Source organism: Arachis hypogaea, chromosome 13 (genome assembly GCF_003086295.3).
Source record: "Arachis hypogaea cultivar Tifrunner chromosome 13, arahy.Tifrunner.gnm2.J5K5, whole genome shotgun sequence".
In the NCBI taxonomy this organism is placed as follows: domain Eukaryota; kingdom Viridiplantae; phylum Streptophyta; class Magnoliopsida; order Fabales; family Fabaceae; genus Arachis; species Arachis hypogaea.
This window is the reverse complement of record NC_092048.1, coordinates 12,235,813-12,257,365: the sequence shown is the minus strand read 5'-3', so window position 1 is coordinate 12,257,365 and position 21,553 is coordinate 12,235,813. Positions and strand designations below refer to the sequence as shown.

Here is a 21,553-nt window from a genome sequence, read left to right as displayed (position 1 = left end):
TGTTATCGCTTTCCTATCTTGTACATTGATCCGTCACCTTATAACTCGGTCTTTATTGTGCATTATGAGTTATAACTCGGCCTTAATTATCATTCATTTTGTAACTGACACCTTTATTACCGACTTAATAACCATTATTCTGACTTAATGATCAACGGTCATATCATCAACTCTATTATTCATCAACTTTATGCCTATAAAAGGCATCAATCTCTATATACACTATACATTTTAAATAGATTTTAGATACATTCTAGATACATTCTAGAGATATTCTAGAGACATTCTAGATATATTCTGAATACATTCTATATTCATAGAATTATTATAAACACAACATAACACATGATAACTTTTATTTCATGTCTTACATTCTATATTCATAGAATTATTCTTATACTACCTCTTAAACACTTACTGACTTGAGCGTCGGAGTGTCTTTTGCAGGTACCCACCCCCTTGTTCTCTCATTGCCGACGTATAACTCATCGATCCTGAGGAGAAACTTGAAGACATTCATCGACGGACGAGCTATACACCGGTCAACTTCAGCAAGAACATACATGTTTGCCACTTGTTGGATTAACTAAATTAAAATAATATTTCGTTAGAGAAATTGTAATGGTTTTGTCAATTCGATCAGTATAGAAGGGATTATCGATCATGGTTTGTCAAATTATAAACTGAAGGTGGTTCAACTTATTATTAGCATAGTTGTTAGAACCGAATCGGTGATCGAACCGGTCAGGCTATTGGGTCACTTGATTATTAGTTCAACCAGTGGATCATTGATTGAACCAATTGACTCGGTCCTATATAAATAAAAATAAAAAATAATTAAAAATTAAAATTTAAAATATATTTTTTCACTTACATTTTAAGAATTTCAAGCTATTTTAAAATAATATAGAACAAAAACAATAAATATTTTATTATTTTTATTCTATTATAAATATTTTTATTTTATTTTTTATATTAAAATAACTATTATTTTTAATTTTTAATAATTTATTAATTAAGTTATATTTATTATACTATTATATACTACAAGTATTTATTAAAAAATAATATTAATAGATATTATATAATTATAAAAAAAATAAATAAATTTATAATTATTGTTAAAAAAAATTATAATTAATTTAAGAATTAGTGAATTTATAACTAAAATTAAAATAAATTAAATAAAAATAAATTATTTGATGAAACTCATGAAAGATATTTATATATATTTGCATATATATCAATGAACACAACAGCAGCATGGTGGTTGTGTAAGGTTCTTCTATTTATGAGGGAGAGGGTTCGAACCTTTTCTTCAAGAATTTTGATTAAATTTTCAATACCAAGCGGTTCGGTCGGATCGGTCTTCACCGGATTTGACCGGTTTTTAACGGTTCATTTTGAATTTGACCGGTTTGTATTGGTTTTTTTCTTTACGCAATCTAAATATCGGAGGTCTGATTCACTGATTTTCCAGTCGAATCGAAATTTGACCGGTTTTCAACGGTTCATTCTGAATTTGATCGGTTCGTATCAGTTTTCTTCTTTACGTAATCTAAATATCGGACCGGACCAATATAGGTCCGGTTCACCGATTTTCCAGTCGAATCGGTCGAGTTCGATTTTGATAACTGATTATTAGTACGAGAATAAGCCGCCATTAATTAAATAAATAATTATTTATGATGCGCAGACACCGAGACGGATATGGGACACGACACGGGACATGCGGACATACAAATTTTAAAATCTTATAAGACACGGGGACACGCCATGTATTTTAAATATAAAGTATTTTTTACATAAATTACAATAAATTTTTGATATTTTATTAGTATTAAAATATAAAATAATTTTTTAATTATTTTTAATATCTTCTTTTAATTATACAAAAGTATTTAAAATATTTTTTGTTTTAATAAATAATAATATATATTATTTCTAAACTTATTTTAAAAATACATGTTAAAAATAAAATTGGACACGCTGACACGTGATGGTATTTAAGTGTGTCTAAGTGTGTCCGAAAAAAATTTTTTTTTTATTAAAATATGGTTGGACACGATAGACACGTGTGTCGGACGAGTGTCGTATCTAAAATATGTCCGATATGCGGACATGACAATTAAATAAAGTGTCCGTGAAGGCATAGATCAATAATTAATAGGAGAGTTGGAGAGTTGGCATCATAAGGAACATTAATTCTTTGGGCAAAAGATTTACCACACCTAGTAAGGTCAGAAGCTTACTCTAGAAGACTATTCAACAAATTAAAGATTTTTTAACCATTCATATTTTCTTCTACCAATACTCCAATGGATCTTTATAGCGCAGAATCCAATTTGCATAATATATGCCATAATTTCATAATATATTGAATATTTATCCTTGCCGACAAATTTAAATATCTGTATACATGAGATGAATATAAACACTAGATTTCAGTTAATTCAAAGTTTCTTATCACAAAACTGTTTCGAAAAAACACACGGACAAAATTTAAGAGATTGCAAAACTACACAATATCCGGTTTTCTTTTTCTGCGGTAATCAATGATGAGTGTTTGTTTGTCTAGATAGTAGATAATTTAGTGTCTTAATTTGGAAATTAAAAAGATTCTTATTGATAGACCTCTCCTTTTTTATATACCTCAATTCAGTTGGGTTGAATGATAAAAACATTTGTATGTTATATATTAAATGCATTTACTATATTGAAAAAGCCATACTTTTTATTCTTTAAGACTTAGGATATTATTAGTTAATTTCATTTCGGACAGGTTTTTAAAATAAAACTCGAATACTGATATTTTTCTTTGTTAAACAGGATTTTTTTGGAAAACATGGGTATTATAACATCATAATACTCACCTATTATATATTTTTGCATACACAATACTAAGATTTTTTTTTTTTTTTGGTTTTTCACACGGATCAGAACTGCTGGTCAATGGGTTGCTACATGCACAAAACCAAATTCGAGCTCCCAACTAGTGGATTAACGAGCTAACCACTATACCAACCCAATTTAGTTCTAACATAAGAATTTTATTCACTAAACCCTAAACCCTAAGAATTTTTATTCACTATGTGACCTCTGCCAAGTCTGGAACTTGAATGTACCTGTTGCAAAATAAAAGTAATCATATCACCACTAGACTAAGGCCTTGCATCCTGAAATTAAAAATTTTGTACCATCATAGATAGCACTTTCAAAAAGAGTGTGTGGTTAAAAGCCCTAACTCTCACGGCAATTTTCTATATTCCTTTTTGACTCCTTGTTGGGCCAGCTTCACACAATATAATCCCCTTCTGGATTTTAGGCCTTCAATCAGTACAAAAAAATTATGAAATTAAACACAATGAGGCCCAAGAATTTGTAATGTTCTGACCCAAGAAAAAGAAGTTGTTACTGTTTTTCTAAAAAGAAAGTGATTGATATAATACCTAAATTTTGGTGTCTAATTACTAAAAAAAATTGAGTCAATATTTAGTTTAAATAATATGAAAATAAATAATTTCAAAATATTAAAAATATACTTCAAAAGAAAAATTAGACAAATTTGATATCAAAATAATCGGCACCAGAAAATTGGCCTAAAACGAGAACTTGTAATTTTTTAAATATTTTTAAAAATAAATTATAAATGTTGTAAAGTAAGAAATATGGTAGAAATAAAGATGAGAGAATGTCCAAAAAAAAGAGAGAAATAATATACCAAAAAAAAGATGAAAGAATAAGAGGCAGTAATTATTTACACTATGGGTGAGGAAAAGCTGAATTTGCATGAAATGAGATAAAATAACAAAATTTGTCTAATATGGTATTATTAATACAAACTGATTACAAGAAACGTTACTGAAATCATAGCAGAGAATAAAAATCAGAATCTCTATCCAAGTTAAAAACACTAATTTTCCTTATAATATGACAACAATAAAACCACTATAGACATACCAAATAAAAAATTACTAATATATAATACCACTTAACCCCAAAGCCTAGTCTAGTTTGCAGCTCATCTTAGAATTGATAGAACAAGACCTAATAATTATGTATGTACTACTAATAATTAAATTGATAAAATTTGTTTAAATCCGTAACGAATTAATCCTTATTTTATCAGGTTAGAGATATATTGAAAAATAAAATAAAAAAATCATGACATTTACTGATCAAAGAAATACAACATTCTATATCAATGAATTCTCATTTAATAGCATAGGTGTCTCTCAATCTCAAAACTAAAACGCAATAATTATTTTATTGAGATATTTATGCTAAGCTTATTTTGGAGCCTTGTTTTTGTTGAGATAATTCTTTGCAAGTTCAGCAATATTTGCAAGTATCTGAGTGGAAACAAGTGATTCATTAGCAGCATGATCTTCTTTGAGTTCATACTCAATTGTGGATTTGATTATGCTTGAATCTTCACCTTTTTCAATCACTTCAAATCTAACCCTAAATAGAGTGAACCCTAACTCCAAGTACCCTCCTTCAACTACCTCTGTTTCCTTTATGCGTTTCTCATTATCAATCTTTGTGAACTTCTCCTTGTAACTTGGTGGCCCCGGAATGCCTAATTAACATCCATGTCAACCAAATCAATGTCATTCAACACTTCTATAAAACAATTAATCAAACAATATTATTAATTGAGTAATTCTAGCTAACAAGATATCCTAGCTCTGACATTTTTTTACTGGTAAAAAAACTCCTCAATCTTCATTAATTGAAATAAATAAATAAAACAAACGATTACCTAATACCTAACTAGCAGTATACATTTTCCATTATAAGCAAGTATAAAAATTCTAAATAGCAATAGGTAGTGAATTAAGGTCAATATGATGGAATAAATTAGAAAAATGAGAAAAATACACGAGTAACCCTAATTAATTTGAGTATTTAAATTAATTACCTGGAACAAAAGTTAGTTTGAGAACAGTTCCAAGAGCACCATCTCCTTCCGTCAACTCCACCTTCTGAAAGATTTGTGGCATCTCTTTCTCAACAAATTTTGCAATCTCAAGTGTCCCAAACAGCTTCCATGCTTCACTTGCTGCCACCTCAAGCTCTAGTTCATGCTCAACCTTCCCAAACATCTTCTCTCTTTAATTTAATTTGCACAAAAATAAAGCCTATCTTCATATATATATATAGGTCCCCACAAGGCAAATGTGAGACGTGGATTTGTTTATATCCAATCCAATCTAGACCTTACCGTAAGTTTAATTTAATTCAGAAAATAAAAATGATTAAAATTATATTATTATAATTTTATAATTGTTTTATGTCTATATCTTTTATAATAAATTCTGTTTTGATATTAATATGTTTTAATAATTAATATATATTTTGTTTTGTTAATTATTAAAAAATAATTTAAATATATAGTGAGTGCAGTCTTTTATATTAGATGTAGTAGGTATGTGAAATTATAAAGAAATGAAATTAAACTTTTATTGATAATGATAACTTTTTTATTAATACATAATTTTTTGATTAAGAAACATAAACTGAATTAAATTATAAATTGAACCTCGCAAATAACCCCGCTATATAAGTTGTAGTATATGTGACGACAAATTTGCAGGCTCAAATTTGTGCTGAAGTTAGCTCCTAAAGATTCCTATAATTTTTTTTTCAGAAAAAAGGAAAAATAATATAGTTTTTCTAGGGTTTAGCAACGATGGCAGGCCAGGCCTGTTTATCAAGTAGGGAATAATGTGGTAAAACTTCATTTTCAGTTTAGTCAAATGCTTCCACTGCTAATAAGCCTTAGCTTTAATGGCATATCTTCTCCTTTCTAGGTCAAAGGTCTAGGATTTAAATTCTAGAGAATATAATTGAGAAAAAAATGTGATGTGTGAAGAGTGTGTAGATGTGTTATATATCTAAAATTGAGAATTATCTAATTCATTGGATTATCTAAGATTGGGAGTTGTCTAATTTACTGACAAAAAAAAAAAAGGTCAAATGCTTCCACTATGTACCAAAAATAGTTCTTAACTACTTCAATTGCATGATTATACATTAGTATTTGCCTCATAAATTCATATTGGTGATTTATCATATGTTCTACTTGTAATCTATTATATTTCTAAGGTTATTTTGTTTATATTTTATTTTGTTTGTATTCTATTAAAAAAAGTATTAAGAGTTTTATTTAAGAATTTGTTATGTACTAATAAGTTGCTAAAACGACATTTCTATCAACACATTTAAAGAACCAATAAATTAATCATTAGATCAATCTAAATTAGTTAAAGATTAATTTAATTTTAATCCACATGTATCGTAGCTTATGCCCAATTAAAGTTGGAAGCTTGAACTTTTAACTAGTTTAAAACTACTTTAAACATTAGATAAACTTACCCCAATAAGGTTTGCAATTTGCATAAATAAAAACATTAATAATTTATTATTTGTGCTGAAACTAATATATTATTATAATATTATTTTGGGTATTCTAAAGCTAATATATTTATGTGGACATGATTTACTTTGAATTCTGCTTGGGACTTTGGGTCATAGATTATATTTTTTGACATAATTTACACAAGATTTTTTCTTGGTCAATTTTTTTTTTTGTCTTGATTGGTCAACTTAAATACTCACTCACGCACAGTCCAAAAAAAAAAAAAAAAACACTCACGCTAACAGGCACGTAGGGGTGCACATGGGTCGGGTGAAGTCGGGTTTGATGTGATCCAGACTCGATCCGAAATATATATCGGGTCTATTTATTAGACTCGAACTCGACCCTAGACCCGATGAAACCAATACACTTTCGGGCCACAATTATACCGGGTGAAAATCGGGCCGTTAACATTACATTACGTTGATACCTTCTTGTAAGCTAACATGTAAAAATATCTAAATTTCCAAGACTCCAACCATTATTTAACATGGTAAAATTCAATTAAAAAAATATAACAAGAACCAACCCTTCTTCAAAATTAAAGCATAACCACAATCAATACTAAAGTATAACCACAATCAATACTAATATTGTCTAATAATACCAAATATTTAAATCAATACAAATAACACAATATTATGCATTAGTCTAAAGTCTTATGCATTCTAAATATAAAACATTAACTTATAGTCTTATAATGATTAATAACACAAAATATTAAGATTTACAATACTTAAATTCCACATAAGAATAGTCATGATCCATCACTAATAACACAAAATATTAATTGTGTATGATGACCGGGCCACCGGACCGACTTCGGGTGGCCCGAGCTATGGCCCGGACCCGACCCGAAATAATGACCGGGTCTATTTTTTAGACCCTTACCCGGCCCTAAACCCGACGAAATCACACCAAATTAGCCCCAAAAGTGTTCGGGACCGGGTCGGGCCTTCGGGTCGGGCCGGGTCTGTGCACCCCTACAGGCACGCACACACTCTCCCTTTTCTTGGGTCTAGCTTTTTTCTTTTGTTTTAATTAGAAATAAGACTTAGGGTGTGTTTGGCAAACGCGTTGAGGAGGAAAGAAGCATGTTTGATTCTCTTGAAAGTTTCACTTTTATGTTTGGCAACTTTTATTCTTCTGAACGCATAAGTGATTCTGCCTTTAAACGTACGTTCAGGAGAAGCTAAAATTTGTAACTTCTGTGTTTCACGTTCATGGTAACTGATTATCTTAGAAAATTAGGTGAAAATTTTATTTCTTTTTTACCAATCATATCCTTCATTTTCTTCTATACAAAGGATCTATAGTTCTTCCTACTTGTTCTTAGTTCCAATTTTTTTTCATCAAAATGGTTCAAATTTGTTTCAATCACTAGCAAAGTGAATATTTTAATTTTTTTTATTATTTTTAGTACTCACTTTCATATTTTAATTTTTATATTTTTTATTGTATTTTATATTTATAGGATAAATATTTTTATATTATTTGTGTAGTATTCTAATTTCTCATGTTATGTTTTTATATGAGTTTTTTTTATCATTTACTATACTATTTTTTATATGTATATTTTTTATAAAATTTTTTTATTTTTGTTTGACTTTGTTCATGTGATTTTTATTTATTTTATTGTATTTTTTTTATTCATATAACAAATGTTGTTGATTTTTTTATTATGCTCTAATTTTTAGATATTTTATTAATTTTATGATATTTTTATTATTATTTGTTCATATGAATTCTTTTTTTTTCTATCCTCCTTTACTGCATTGTATTTATGTTGTGTATGAAATTTTTTTATTTTTTTATTTAATTTTATTCATATGAATTTTATTTACCTTTTATTTTATTTTTTCTATATGTTGTTGGTTTTATGATATTTTTATTATTTCTTATCTGTATCAATTTTTTTTATTCTTTGATGTACTCTATTTTTGTTTTGTATTAATTTTTTATTTTTTATTCTGATTTTATAAAATTTATAATTGTAATTATTATATACTACATTTATTATCAAAATTTTATAATATAAATTATGATCTTATAAAAAAAAAGACAAAATAAATAAAAACTAATTATAAGTAACAATAGAGTCATAGATAATGAAAAATAGTTGATACAATAAAGGAAATGGATTATTGTCCAAAATAATACTAAATTAAAGAGTACTGACCGTACTAAAAAAAATTATAGAATATTTTCTTTTTGTTTGATATTATAAAATTTATAGTACTTTTTTCCATATTTTTATTTTTTATTATATTTATTTTATTTATATGATAAATATTTTTTATATTATTTTTGTTAGCGTTTTAATTTTGCATGTATATAAAAAAATTATTTAAATTGATGTCTCTTTTGTAATTTTTCATCTAAAAATGATTTTGAGTAGTATAATCCAAACAAGATTTATTTTACTATAATCAATTTTGATATAAAAATTGCCAAACATAAATTACGTTAACACAAACTTACTTTTCATCAAAATCAATTTTACAAAATCAATTTTATGCAAACTCCCGTTTACAAACTGTAATCCAAACACACACTTAAACTGCAACTTCTAAGTGAGTATAGAAAAATTATATCTATAGTCCGTTGGCTTCTTAGGTCTAGCTTTTGAGCGCATTTAAATTTTACAAAAAATAAACTCTTCTATTTAGCCCTATAAAAACATGATTATTTATTTGTTTGTTTGTTTTAAAATCCAGGAATAACAAGCTTTGTCCTACAAAACTGCAGTGAATGAAATTAATTATCATATGACCAAAAATAATAATAGCAATAATAATAAATCATTAAAAATATGATTTTGTTTGCTTTCTGAGAAAAAAAAATCGAAATATTATAACGAATAGTAATGAATGACTCATTTTATACCTACTAAGATAAAAAAGTTTATAAATATAAAAATAAGCCACACCAATATTCTAAATGAATTAATCAACTTTCTTCATGCAAAGTAGGATTTGAACCGTACGTGTAGTTAACTATATAGTTAAAATAAACCTCTCAACACTTCCTATTCATATATAAGAGAGTGAACATTTTCCATCATAACAAAATGCATAGCCCTTATAACACGAGATACTATCTATAGGAAAAGAAGCAAACCTCAAAAAGTTCATTGCCTTTGATCTTTCACCATTCACCATCTATCAGAAATTCGCGTTTGTGTGTGTTCACAAATTGGTCACATTAGCTAGTGTTGACACATGTTTTGTCCCTTCACATTCTTTCTCATTCCATGCACATATGAACCTTTCTATGTGTCTCGATAATTCTCTTTTTTTTTCTTCTGTTAGTAAGGCCTGAATCCATTGGAAATGGCCACTACTGCTCCTCCTAATTCTTCAACATGTTCAACACCAATGAAAGCTGTATCCAACGGAGCATTCCAACATGAAAACCCTTTGGATTTTGCACTTCCATTGTTGATCCTTCAGATATGTTTGGTTGTTGCCTTCACCAGATTCCTTGCACTGATTTGCAGGCCTCTCAAACAACCTAGAGTCATTGCAGAAATTATTGTAAGTTTTTCATGAATAAGAATTAGACCCTTCATTGCATGAATCCTTGCCTTGAAACTATGACATGAAAGATTTTTTCTTTTTTATGCAAATCATTGCCATATCCAATTAAATCTTGTTTCATGAATTTCTTGGTCCTCAAAATTCTAATGCAGGGTGGAATACTACTTGGGCCATCTGCAATTGGGAGATATGAGAAATTCCTTAAGACAGTTTTCCCCAACAAAAGTTTAACTGTTCTTGAGACATTAGCCAATGTTGGTCTTTTGTTCTTCTTGTTTCTGGTTGGTCTTGAGCTAGACATTAGTTCGATTCGAAAAACAGGAGCTAAGGCCTTGTGCATAGCCCTTGCAGGGATCACATTCCCTTTTGTACTTGGCATTGGAACATCATTTGCTCTCAAAGCCACCATTTCCAAAGGTACTAATCCAACACCATTCCTTCTCTTCATGGGAGTTGCACTCTCAATCACAGCCTTTCCAGTCCTAGCTCGCATCCTAGCTGAGCTTAAACTCCTCACAACTGATGTTGGACGCATAGCAATGTCGGCTGCAGCTGTCAATGATGTTGCAGCATGGATACTACTTGCTCTGGCCATAGCCCTCTCTGGCTCAGAAACTTCCCCATTGATTTCACTTTGGGTCTTGCTTTGTGGTGCTGGTTTTGTTCTCTTTGCCATCTTTGCCATTAAACCAATTCTTAACATAATGGCTAAGCATTCGCTTGAGGGCGAGCCAGTGAAGGAGACCTACATATGCTTTACCTTGACACTAGTCCTGGCTTGCAGCTTTGTCACGGATGCCATTGGCATCCACGCGCTCTTTGGCGCATTTGTAGTAGGCGTAATTGTTCCCAAGGATGGCCCTTTTGCTGAGGTATTGACAGAGAAGATAGAAGACATTGTAACAGGCCTTTTCTTACCACTGTATTTTGTGTCAAGTGGATTGAAGACTGATGTGTCAAGTATAAGAGGAGCACTTTCTTGGGGATTGCTAGCACTAGTTATATTCACTGCTTGCTTTGGAAAGGTCATTGGCACATTCTCTGTTTCATTGTTATGTAAAGTTCCTTTTAGAGAAGCCTTGGCACTTGGATTTCTCATGAACACCAAGGGATTGGTGGAGCTCATTGTTCTCAACATTGGCAAGGATCGCAAGGTATGGGTATCTTCTGTCATCAAATGTTATTTTCTCCAGTTTCTTAATATAGTTACTTTTCTTGAGACATTGGCAAAAGTTAGTACTCACTAGTAGTTTTTGATGACATATATTTCTCACCATTTCACCTATCATATTTCTTGCAAATGAAGGTATTGAATGATCAGGCATTTGCAATATGTGTTTTGATGGCATTGTTCACCACCTTCATCACAACTCCAATAGTTATGGCAGTGTATAAGCCAGCTCGAAGAGGAGTACCATACGAGCATAAGATGATCCAGCGCAAGGATCCTGACACTGAGCTTCGGGTGCTAGCTTGCTTCCATAGCAACCGGAATATTCCTACCTTGATCAATTTGATAGAGTCATCAAGGGGAACTAGAAGGAGAGGGAAACTTTGCATATATGCTATGCATTTGATGGAACTCTCAGAGAGACCTTCAGCCATCACAATGGTTCATAAGGCGCGCAACAATGGACTTCCCTTTTGGAACAAAATACATGATGGCAAAGATAATTTGGTGATCGCATTTCAGGCTTTTGGACCCCTAAGCAGCGTCAATGTTCGCCCCATGACAGCAATCTCTTCTCTCAGTAATATCCATGAGGATATCTGCGCCAGCGCGCACCAAAAGAGAGCAGCAATGATTCTCCTCCCATTCCACAAACACCAACGCATTGATGGGACTATGGAGTCACTAGGACATTCATTTCGGATGGTGAATAATAATGTCCTGAGCCATGCTCCTTGCTCCGTGGGAATTTTGGTTGATCGTGGCCTTGGAGGGGAAAGACAAGTTCCAGCCAGTGATGTTTCCTACAATGTAGTGGCTGCATTCTTTGGAGGACGTGATGACCGCGAAGCACTAGCCTATGGTATGAGATTGGCTGAGCATCCCGGAATTTTGCTTACTGTCATCAAGTTTATAGCTCCACCAGGGCAGACATTCGCCTTTGGTGCCAACTTGGTTGGTCTAACAGCAAACAAGGACAAGAAGGTAATAACTGTGGCTGATGGAACAACCATTGATGAAGATAAAAGAGAGGATGACCAGTTTTGGTCTGAGTTCTTAAGTGTAAGCAGTAGTAGTGAAGAATCTATAGTGTATGAGGAAAGGTTGGTGGAAAACAAAGATGATGTTAAAAATGTATTGATGGAAAAGAGTAGGAGCAATCTAGTTTTGGTAGGTAGGATTCCACAAGTAGCACCTTTGGTAAACACAAGTGATTGTTCAGAGCTTGGTCCTGTTGGAAGCTACTTGGCTTCTTCAGATTTCTCCACTTCTGCTTCTGTTGTAGTGTTTCAGCAATATAATCCAAAATCAGACATACACCCACTGGTACTGGAGGTTTCTGATTACTCAAATATGCCAGATACACCAAATCATCCTTTGTAGAGTTCATAGATAGATTCATTTTGTTACATAGGAATGTAGAGGCAAAGTTTGTGTATGGAGTTGTTGACTCTCAAGACATGTAGAAATAAGATACAAAAATAAAGGTAGAACAAAATCTGAAACTACTAACTGGTTTGTAAAAGTTAGAAAATATGAACCTTTAGAAGTTAGAATTTCACTCCATATTGAGATACCATTTCTGCTTCCATTGTTTCAACTAACTACCAATGCTTAAATGACATCTACATGTACTAATAGGTCCATGTTTACAAGGGAGGACAGTATCATATCACACAGTAAAGAATTCAATGATACCGAGTATGATATCATTTAACCTCAATTGTTAGTGTATGTCTTTACAAATCAGAGTGTGTTGTGTACAATACTATTTAGGTTTATGGAAACTCAATGCAATTTATCATTGTTAAAATGGTCAACAATATCACATAGCTTGCACAAACAGTAAAAACTTCTACAGGAGATGGGAAGTTTATTAAGCACGTGGTAGTTACAATAGGTATTATTTGGTTTCAATATAACCTTTTCTGGAGGCAATCAAGAGTAGAGTTGAATGATACAGGTAATAGTAGGAAGGGTAAAGACTAAAAAAGAAACAATAAATAAATAAATATAGGATTAAACAACATCATATCCAGTACACTCCACTGCTAGGTTTCTCTTGTTATGTGTTGGGGACACAAGAGAATGGCTTTCTTTACACTTTGCCCACTTTGAGATCTTCCTGTCGTCACTCTTGCACAGCCTTGCAGCCATCAACTTAAAGCCGCTCCTCAAGTAACTTACTATTGCGGCAAGTAGCTCTCTGAAATGAGAAGTTGGAATTACAATTCTTGAGGCGATTTTACTTGTGTTTAAATAGAAGTGCAAAAAGATATGCATGTCCGCGAAATACAAAAGGCGCTTGCAATTTGTAAATTGGATTGAAATCCAATTAAGGTAGTGTTTCATTATGTGCCACATGATATGAGTTAAAAACAACAATTTTTTTAATCATAGAAACGAAATACTTGTCACAAAATAATAAGATGTACATATCAATAAAGAAGACCCTTATTGGTTACCTAATTTGATTGGGCAAAAAAAGGTTTAAGAAGAACTCATGTCCCAAATCCAAATGAATAGTAAAGGTGCAAAAATCATACATTATCTTTTAAAAGGTTAATTAAAAAATGTGTAATGCGATGTTTTAAACCGATTACAGTGTGAACCATTCATGTTCTCGGTTCAAGTAGTTTTTTTTTTTGTTCAACCAGGATATATAATAACTGTTCAATTACTAATTTAGCTGGTTGAACCAATTGGATCATGAACCAAAAGCTTTACTGGTTCAACATCTGGTTAGTTTTCCAAAATATTGATTTAGTGCCAACGAGTCAAGGAAAAGAAGGTGTTTTGTACTTACAATGGTGAGCAAGGAGATCGTCCCCCATTTACATAGTACACGAACAAGTATGAATCATAATGTTGGCCATTGATTAAATAAAAACCCTGCAGCCTCCTTATGCACTTGAAAGACATTTTCTTGTACAAAAAGATTGCCGGGTTGTTGTAAGAAATTACGTGCAAATAAACAGCTCGGCATGTTGGAATGCTTGAAGCATATTTTATGACCTCCTTAATCAGAGAAGATGCTGCAGATGGGGCATAAATTAGACTGCTAAACTACCAATTATACATGCAGAAATCCAATATTGAAAAAGATACAAACTCCTACCGATTCCAAGATTCCTATAAGTATCCACTACTCCAAGCGTCAGAATGTAAACTAAAGTTTGATCTGATTTGGCCGAGTCATATCCAAGCAGATCCACTATCTACAGGAATAAGATTAATCAGCAAAGATTCACAATTATCAGTAAGTGAAGGCAATAAAAATTTTGTATGCTAAAAAGGGCCTATCCTAGGAGACAATTTGTATATTTCTTGTGAAGTCAATTTTATCAAGCCATTATCCAACGGAAGTTAGCAGTAGAAAACTAACAAAATAACAAAACAACTTAATCAGATTGTGAGTATTAAAAACTAGTATAAGATCATGTTTGTCTTGATTATTTTGGAATCAAAACAATTTATTGAATCAGATTACAGATTTTAAGCACTAAACTTTCTCATCAAGTTTGCCTTGGTTAGTTGGTTTGTAGCCATAGCATGAACTGCAACTGATATTTGCTTTTTAAGACTATTAATGCATCCTAAATAAGTTTTCAATTAACAGTTTGCTATATAAAATATATCCTTTAAAATCACCAAATAATTCATCAAAGCAATAAAGATTCATACTTTACAAATGAATGATGCTTTAACACAGGTTAGAAGACTTAAAACTCACAGCTTTTCTTTCAGTCTAAAATTCAAGCAGGCACAGATGCACAAAACTTGTTAAATCTGTTTGGAGAAATCAAAAACAAAGACCAACCTCGCTTTCTTTCGCAAAAACAACCCGTGCTGTCACAAATCCAATGAGCTCATCACACCGGCCATCTGGTCGATTAGAGTCTACAACTCCCCATGACACAATGTCACATCCATTTACCACATCGTGGAAGAAAGTAGCTTCATACCTGAAAAATTGACAAGACTTCTAAGTAACACAATTTCATGGGCACATACCTAAAACACTGAAACATTTTCAATTTTTCATTATCTGACCTGATGGGAAACAGTTTCGTATGGATATGCTCTAAAGTCTCTAAGTCAGAAGGTCGAATGGGCCTGTAGCATATTTTTGGCTTAGTAGAAAATTTTGGGGCTACCATTGAGGTTTTTGTTCAAGAAGAAATAACTTAATCGCCAGCAAATATCTGATATCCTTGGAACAGTCGTGCAACCACTTCTCCTTCCATTTACTCTACAACAATGATAAAGGCCATTGAATACTTGCTATTACTGCACATTCAGCAGAATTTCAGATTCATCACATGTATAACATATTAGAATTAGAAATAGTATAACTGCCACCCAAAAAAAGAAAGAAAGAACATGAAGTGTTTTTCCCATTTCTGTTCCAGGAAATAAAAATCAATTCCTGTTAAGCAACGTAATGTAAAAGAATTTGGCTTTGTTATTGAGGGGAAAAGCTGAAGTGGAACACAAAAGAAAACAGGGGAAGAGATATGTACTCATTGGAGAGCTTTACAACCATATAAATTCAGTGTCTTTATTTAATGAAAACCTGAATGGCCTTCAATTGAGCCTGGCTACTTCTCAAATAAGGTAACTAACTATGAATTACAGAGGCTTCTCTGCCAGCTAAGCTATATTGGAATATCTACAAGCTAGTGGTTTCACATTTCAATATTCAATTCCATGGAACAAAAAGATTGAAGTGGAGTGCGCAGCATGAAATAGAAACCGAAATCGAAAACTTAAGAACGCGGGATAAAGAGACTATTACTTTCAATAATTAATTGAAGCAGAGAGGTGGTTATAACTGCAACAGTGGAGAAATAGTGTAAGGTGGATATTTATTATAGAGATCCAAATTCCAAAACAGTAAGTTAAGATCAGAATAGAGACAAAATTGGTTTCAAATTGGAAACCCTACAATGGTAATTGGGAATCATATAAACATAGTGCATGAGAAACAGCATAAGCAATATGATTCTACAGGATCGAAAACATAAGGAAGATCAGAAACGAAAGGAGTAAAATTGGAGGATTTAGAATAAAAAGAAAAAAGATGGAGAAGGGGGAACGAACCAGATGCGAGGCGAAAAGTGAAGAGAGTAGAAGCAGAGATTTTGGCTTTGGGTGTTCGCGGTTGAAAGATGATGATCTGAGTCTCTCAGTCTGAACAGAATACGTGTTAAGGATACTACCCTGTCACCCTGTAACTGGGAACCACCTTTTTCTTCTTTTTCTTTTTCTTTTTCTTTTTCTTTTTATTTTAATTTTATTTTATTTTATTTTATTTTTCACGTATCTCTTAGTCCGACAAATTAAAGATTAATTTTTCGCTGAACTCTATTTAAAGGTTTGCCATGAGTTATTGCATGTATAAGGGTAAACTCCCTACGCTTGTTTAAGCGGGCTAGTGAATTATTCACTAAAACAATCCAATTTGATTTTTTATTTTTATATTTATTTTTTATCTTTTTATTTGTGTTTTTTTTTTTTGTGGTAATTGTCTGTGCTTGTTTTATCACATTTTTATTTTTAATATTGGGTTAATAATGGTGTTTTTTTAAATTGTGATGATTTAATTTACGGAATACAAATCGGACCGTCTGATTTCTGTACTCAGAACGTCCGATTTGTGTTTAAAAAATTAAAAAAATTTGGAGTACATAAATCGGACAGTCCGATTTGTGTACTCCAAATTTTTTTATTTTTTAAACACAAATTGGTAGATCCGATTTGTGTATTCCAAATTTTTAAAATTTTTTAAACACAACTCAGATCCAATTTGTGTACTTCCTATAATTTAAAAATACAAAAAAAATTATTACGTTAAAGTATAACACTCCTCCTACTTCCATATCCAAATTTTTTAGCCTGTTTTTATTTTGATCTTTTTGTCTGTGCCACTGCTAACTTTTACTTCTGTTTGTAATTTTTGCTTGTGGGCTTGTTCACTTATAATTGGGCTTCCTAGCATGACCAACAGCTTAGTACCAAGTTAGCCAACCAGAGTTAGCTTTCTGAAAGTTGGGGTGAAACGTTGAAGAGTTTTCTTTGTAGTTAGAGTTCGAATTAATACCCAAAAGAAAAGAGAGTTTCAATTGGAAACTATCAAACTAAGAACTGGCACAACGGTAATTCATTCGCCTCGTGAATAATTATACTCAGGTTTAAAATTTAGTTGAGATGAAAAATTTTTAAAATATTTTGTGTGTGAGTGTGTAGTGTGACTAAGTTTGGATTGCCAGTTTTCTAATATGTTTGACCAAAAAAATAAACTAAAAAGTTTTTGCAAATTTGGAAAATAGTCAAATTTGTTTGAAGAAGAAAAGATATTTAATTATAGTGTAATATATCTATGTAGATTTAGAAACAAAATAAACTCATAATGATCTCTATTTTTAATTACAAAGATTTTTTGTAATCGAATATATATTACGCTTTCTATCTATAAATATCATTTGGTTTTCTATAAATAAAAGTTTTTTTCTGTCTAAGTTTTGTAAGATTTACCACTTAAAGTTAGAAATTTATGCTTCTTCACCTATCTTTCGTAAACAAAAACCTATATGTGTTAGTAAATACTAGGAATGATTTTTTAGATAGAGAGGAAGACTTTCAGTTAACCATGATTCTTGAGAAGAATGGAAAATGGTACTTACAATAGACTCTAATGATCATGTCAGTTTCAGTTTAAGATGTGTAAGTACTAGGATTATATCATATATCTTTAGTGTAGTTTTTGTTAGAATAAATTATTTTATTAACCAAGATTATTTATATTAAATCACAAAAAATATATCATAATGTAAAAACGTATATTTATTCATAGAAATTAGAAATTGATGGAAAAATTTGGATCTTGTGGTTCTCTCAATCTTCCTCAACCAAAGCCTTCTGTATCCTTAGGACTAAATTGTAACTCTTTTGATGGGGAAAGAACGACAAAGGCGGCTTTGGTATATGTTGGGGACTCAAACCCTGAAGGCACTATTTATAAAAATAGTATCTAAGGTCCAAAAGATAATTATGTAAAGAACAAAAGATGATATTTGGTTTTATTCTCATTTAATTCCAAATCAAAAGTAATAATGACTTATTTAATTTAACATTTAAAATAATAAATAAAATAACCATTATATAAGTCATTTAATTTGAAATAGCATGATTTGTGATTATAATTAATATATGTATTTCTCACAAACAAATTAGGAAATTAAAATAATTTCCTAACAATCTCTCACTTGGGCTATACATATATTCTTTCTTGACATAATCACATCTTATAAACTTTATGCACGCATCTGAATGCTATTTCTCTCATTACTTTAACAATTTGGTCCGTCTCATATATTAGATATGGAATCACCGCAGCTTTCATCACATTAATGTCGTGACTAAACCACGACAATCACCATCCTAATATACTTAACGACATAGATCAAATTTGGATGAGTAATATGGAAATTACATGCCGATCTCATGCATGTCTATTTCCAACTGGTTCAACTTTAAAACTTTATTGAGATCAAACACAAAACAAATGTTGTAAAATGAACATTTCACATAACATGAAATAAACCATCAACTTAATTCTGCAGAAAAAATAATTCAATTATCTGTCATAGGACATATAATATAAAATAAACTCCCACTAAACTAAGGCATCACAAATACTGACACCTATCCGAGCAGTGTGCTCATGAAAGACTTTAGGGATCAATTCCTTGGATAATGAGTTTGCTAGTATCTTTGTTCTTATATGTCCTATAGAAATATGTTTTTCTTAAACTTTCTCCATGACAACTAAGAACTTGATGTTTGTATGCTTCGATTTTGTCAAATTCTTATTGTTGTTGGAGTATAGTACTGCTGACTTATTGTCACAAAATATCTTTAATGACCTTTCATCTACTATACGAAGCTCAATGACAAAATTTTGCAACCATATGCCATGAAATCGGAATCAGAGTACCCAAGGATCTCCAAATTTTTTGATCTCCGATAAGTAAGCATGTAATCCTTTGTTCTCTTTAGAGAACGCATTATCCGTTTAACAACTATCCAATGATCTATGCCCGAATTGCTCAAGTATCTACACAACACTCCAACTATAAATGATATATCAGAATGTGTACAGACTTGAGCATACATTAAATTCTCTAGTGCTAATGCATAAGGTTTATCATGCATTGCTGTCTTCTCAAGATCATTTTGGGACATTGCTTGAGACTAAACTTGTCTCCTTTAGCTACGGGTGTGTCCATTGATCTACAACTTTCCATGACATATCTACTTAAAATCTTTTTTGATATAGTTCTTTTGTGATAATCCAATAATACCTTGAGAGCGATCTCTTAGTATCTCGATTCTTAATACAAAATGGGTATCACCAAGATCTTTTATTTCGAATTTGTTCGATAGAAATTTCTTAGTTTCATGCGACAAGCCTATATCGTTACTGGCAAGTAGAATGTCATCAACATATAAGACCAAAAATATGTATTTACTCCCACTGAACTTGCGGTATACACATTTATCTATAATATTTACCTCAAAACCATATGAGGTAATGACTTGATTAAACTTGTGATACCATTGACGGGAAGCTTGTTTGAGACCATAGATGAATTTTCTTCTTTCTCTGTTGGATCTCCTTAATGACACTTTTTGATGTTGTTGAGCTTGCTGTATGGGTTGGGATTGAGGAAGATTCTCATTATTTTCCTGTACTGTAACTGAATCTGCAGTAAGATTCTCATTGTGCTCTTGTACTATAACTGTATCTTGAACAATAATAGGCACAAGGATCTGATCATTTTCAGCTACAGAATCCTCATCAAAAGCAACATTCCTAATATTTTCTTCCCCCTCAAACTTAACATTCTCAAGAAATCTCGTATTTTCTGTTTCAAAAAGTAGACCTTGATGCAGGATTGTAAAACTTGTACCCCATGAACACTCAGCGTAACCAACAAAGTAACAACTAATTGTCCTTGAGTCTAATTTTCTTTCATGCGGCCTATAAGGTCACGCCTCAGTTGGACATCCCCAAATATGCAAATGCTTTATACTAGGTCTTTTCCCAATCTAAATTTTATAAGGGGTTTTGTTAACTGTTTTGCTTGACACCCTATTAAGGATGTACACTGCAGTCTTTAAGACTTCTCCCCATAGTGATTCAGACAAGGAAGAATGACTAATCATACTTCTCACAATGTCTTTAAGAGTTCGGTTCCTTCGCTCTGCAACACCATTCATGCTAGGTTTGCCTGGCATGGTGTATTGTGAAACAATACTACACTCCTCTAGGAAAAGAGCAAAAGGCCTGGAATATTTCTCACTTGAACTATCAAATCTTCTGTAGTATTTACCACTACGATTAGATTTGACAGCTTTAATTTTCTTTCCAAGTTGAAGTTCAACTTCAGCTTTGAAAGACTTGAAAACATCCAATGCTTGGTACTCTTCATGAATTAAATATAGATACCCGTAATGAGAGTAATCATTTATGAACGTAATAAAGTACCGTTGTCCATTCCAAGAGACAATAGGGAATGAGCCACATATATCGATATGTATTAGTTCTAAGACCTCTTTATCTCTCTCGGCACCTAATTTCCTTTCGTTTGTCTTTTTCCCCTTTATGCACTCAATGCAGACTTCAAAGTCCGCCAAATTTAAGGGTCTAAGAATTTCATTCAACACGAGCCTCTGAATTCTCTGTTTAGATATGTGACCTAGGCGTTTGTGCCATAATGATGTCAAATTCTCATTTAATTTTCGTTTTGTACCTGTTTGTAATATTTCATTATTATAGGAATTCAAATCAAACCTATATAGATTATCCACCAAACAACCAGAGTGAATATTATTCAAATTATAAAAGAGACTGACTTTATTGTTTTCGAATGAACAAAAATAACCTGATTTGTCCAAACAAAAAACAAAAACTAAATTCTGTCCAAATGACGGTGTATAAAATGTCTCTAATAAATCCAAGTAAAATCCACTCGTGGAACATAATCTAAAGGTTCCTATAGCTTCGACTGCAACTATATTGCCGTCTGCCACATAGATGTATCTTTCAACATCACTTGGCGGTTGGCTTCACAGGCAACCTTGCATAGTAACACTTACATGAGTAGTAGCAGCAGAATCTACCCACCAAGTATCAACAGGTGCATAACTTAAACTAGTCTCAGAACAAACGAAAGTAAAAATTATACCCTTATTTACACGCCAGGTGGCATATTTGGTACAATTCTTCTTCATGTGTCCCACTTTCTTACAGAAGAAATAGGTTGAAACTTGATCCTGTTTTCTTAGCCTTTTTCTGCTGAGAAGGCACATCCGCAATAGTATCACGCTTTTTTTTTTATATTGAGAAGATGA

The 21,553-nt window shown here is 31.7% G+C and overlaps 3 protein-coding genes across 8 annotated transcripts; 1 reads left to right on the top strand and 2 right to left on the bottom strand.

Moving 5' to 3' along the window:
- Nucleotides 1–4,141: 4,141 nt before the first annotated feature.
- On the bottom strand, nt 4,142–5,973 carry LOC112737249 (norbelladine synthase). The gene is made up of 2 exons (XM_025787055.2): nt 4,925–5,973; nt 4,142–4,582 (listed from the first exon to the last, which is right to left on the bottom strand). The coding sequence occupies exons 1-2, from the start codon at nt 5,106–5,108 to the stop codon at nt 4,290–4,292; spliced, it is 477 nt and encodes a 158-aa protein (XP_025642840.1). The 5' UTR covers nt 5,109–5,973; the 3' UTR covers nt 4,142–4,289.
- Nucleotides 5,974–9,662: 3,689 nt separating this feature from the next.
- Nucleotides 9,663–12,638, top strand: LOC112737248 (cation/H(+) antiporter 19-like). Its single transcript, XM_025787054.3, has 3 exons — nt 9,663–9,960; nt 10,116–11,117; nt 11,270–12,638. The coding sequence occupies exons 1-3, from the start codon at nt 9,757–9,759 to the stop codon at nt 12,515–12,517; spliced, it is 2,454 nt and encodes an 817-aa protein (XP_025642839.1). The 5' UTR covers nt 9,663–9,756; the 3' UTR covers nt 12,518–12,638.
- Nucleotides 12,639–12,911: 273 nt separating this feature from the next.
- Nucleotides 12,912–16,395, bottom strand: LOC112737247 (histone acetyltransferase MCC1). 6 transcript variants are annotated; one of them, XM_029291447.2, is made up of 7 exons: nt 16,238–16,360; nt 15,933–15,968; nt 15,188–15,424; nt 14,955–15,099; nt 14,253–14,352; nt 13,941–14,169; nt 12,912–13,340 (listed from the first exon to the last, which is right to left on the bottom strand). In XM_029291447.2, the coding sequence occupies exons 3-7, from the start codon at nt 15,292–15,294 to the stop codon at nt 13,154–13,156; spliced, it is 768 nt and encodes a 255-aa protein (XP_029147280.1). In that variant the 5' UTR covers nt 15,295–15,424; nt 15,933–15,968; nt 16,238–16,360; the 3' UTR covers nt 12,912–13,153. The 6 variants fall into 6 exon arrangements, with proteins under 6 accessions (XP_029147280.1, XP_029147281.1, XP_072067354.1 ...); XM_029291448.2 differs by having other exon boundaries at nt 15,188–15,386; XM_072211253.1 differs by lacking the exon at nt 16,238–16,360 and adding an exon at nt 16,083–16,136.
- Nucleotides 16,396–21,553: the final 5,158 nt, after the last annotated feature.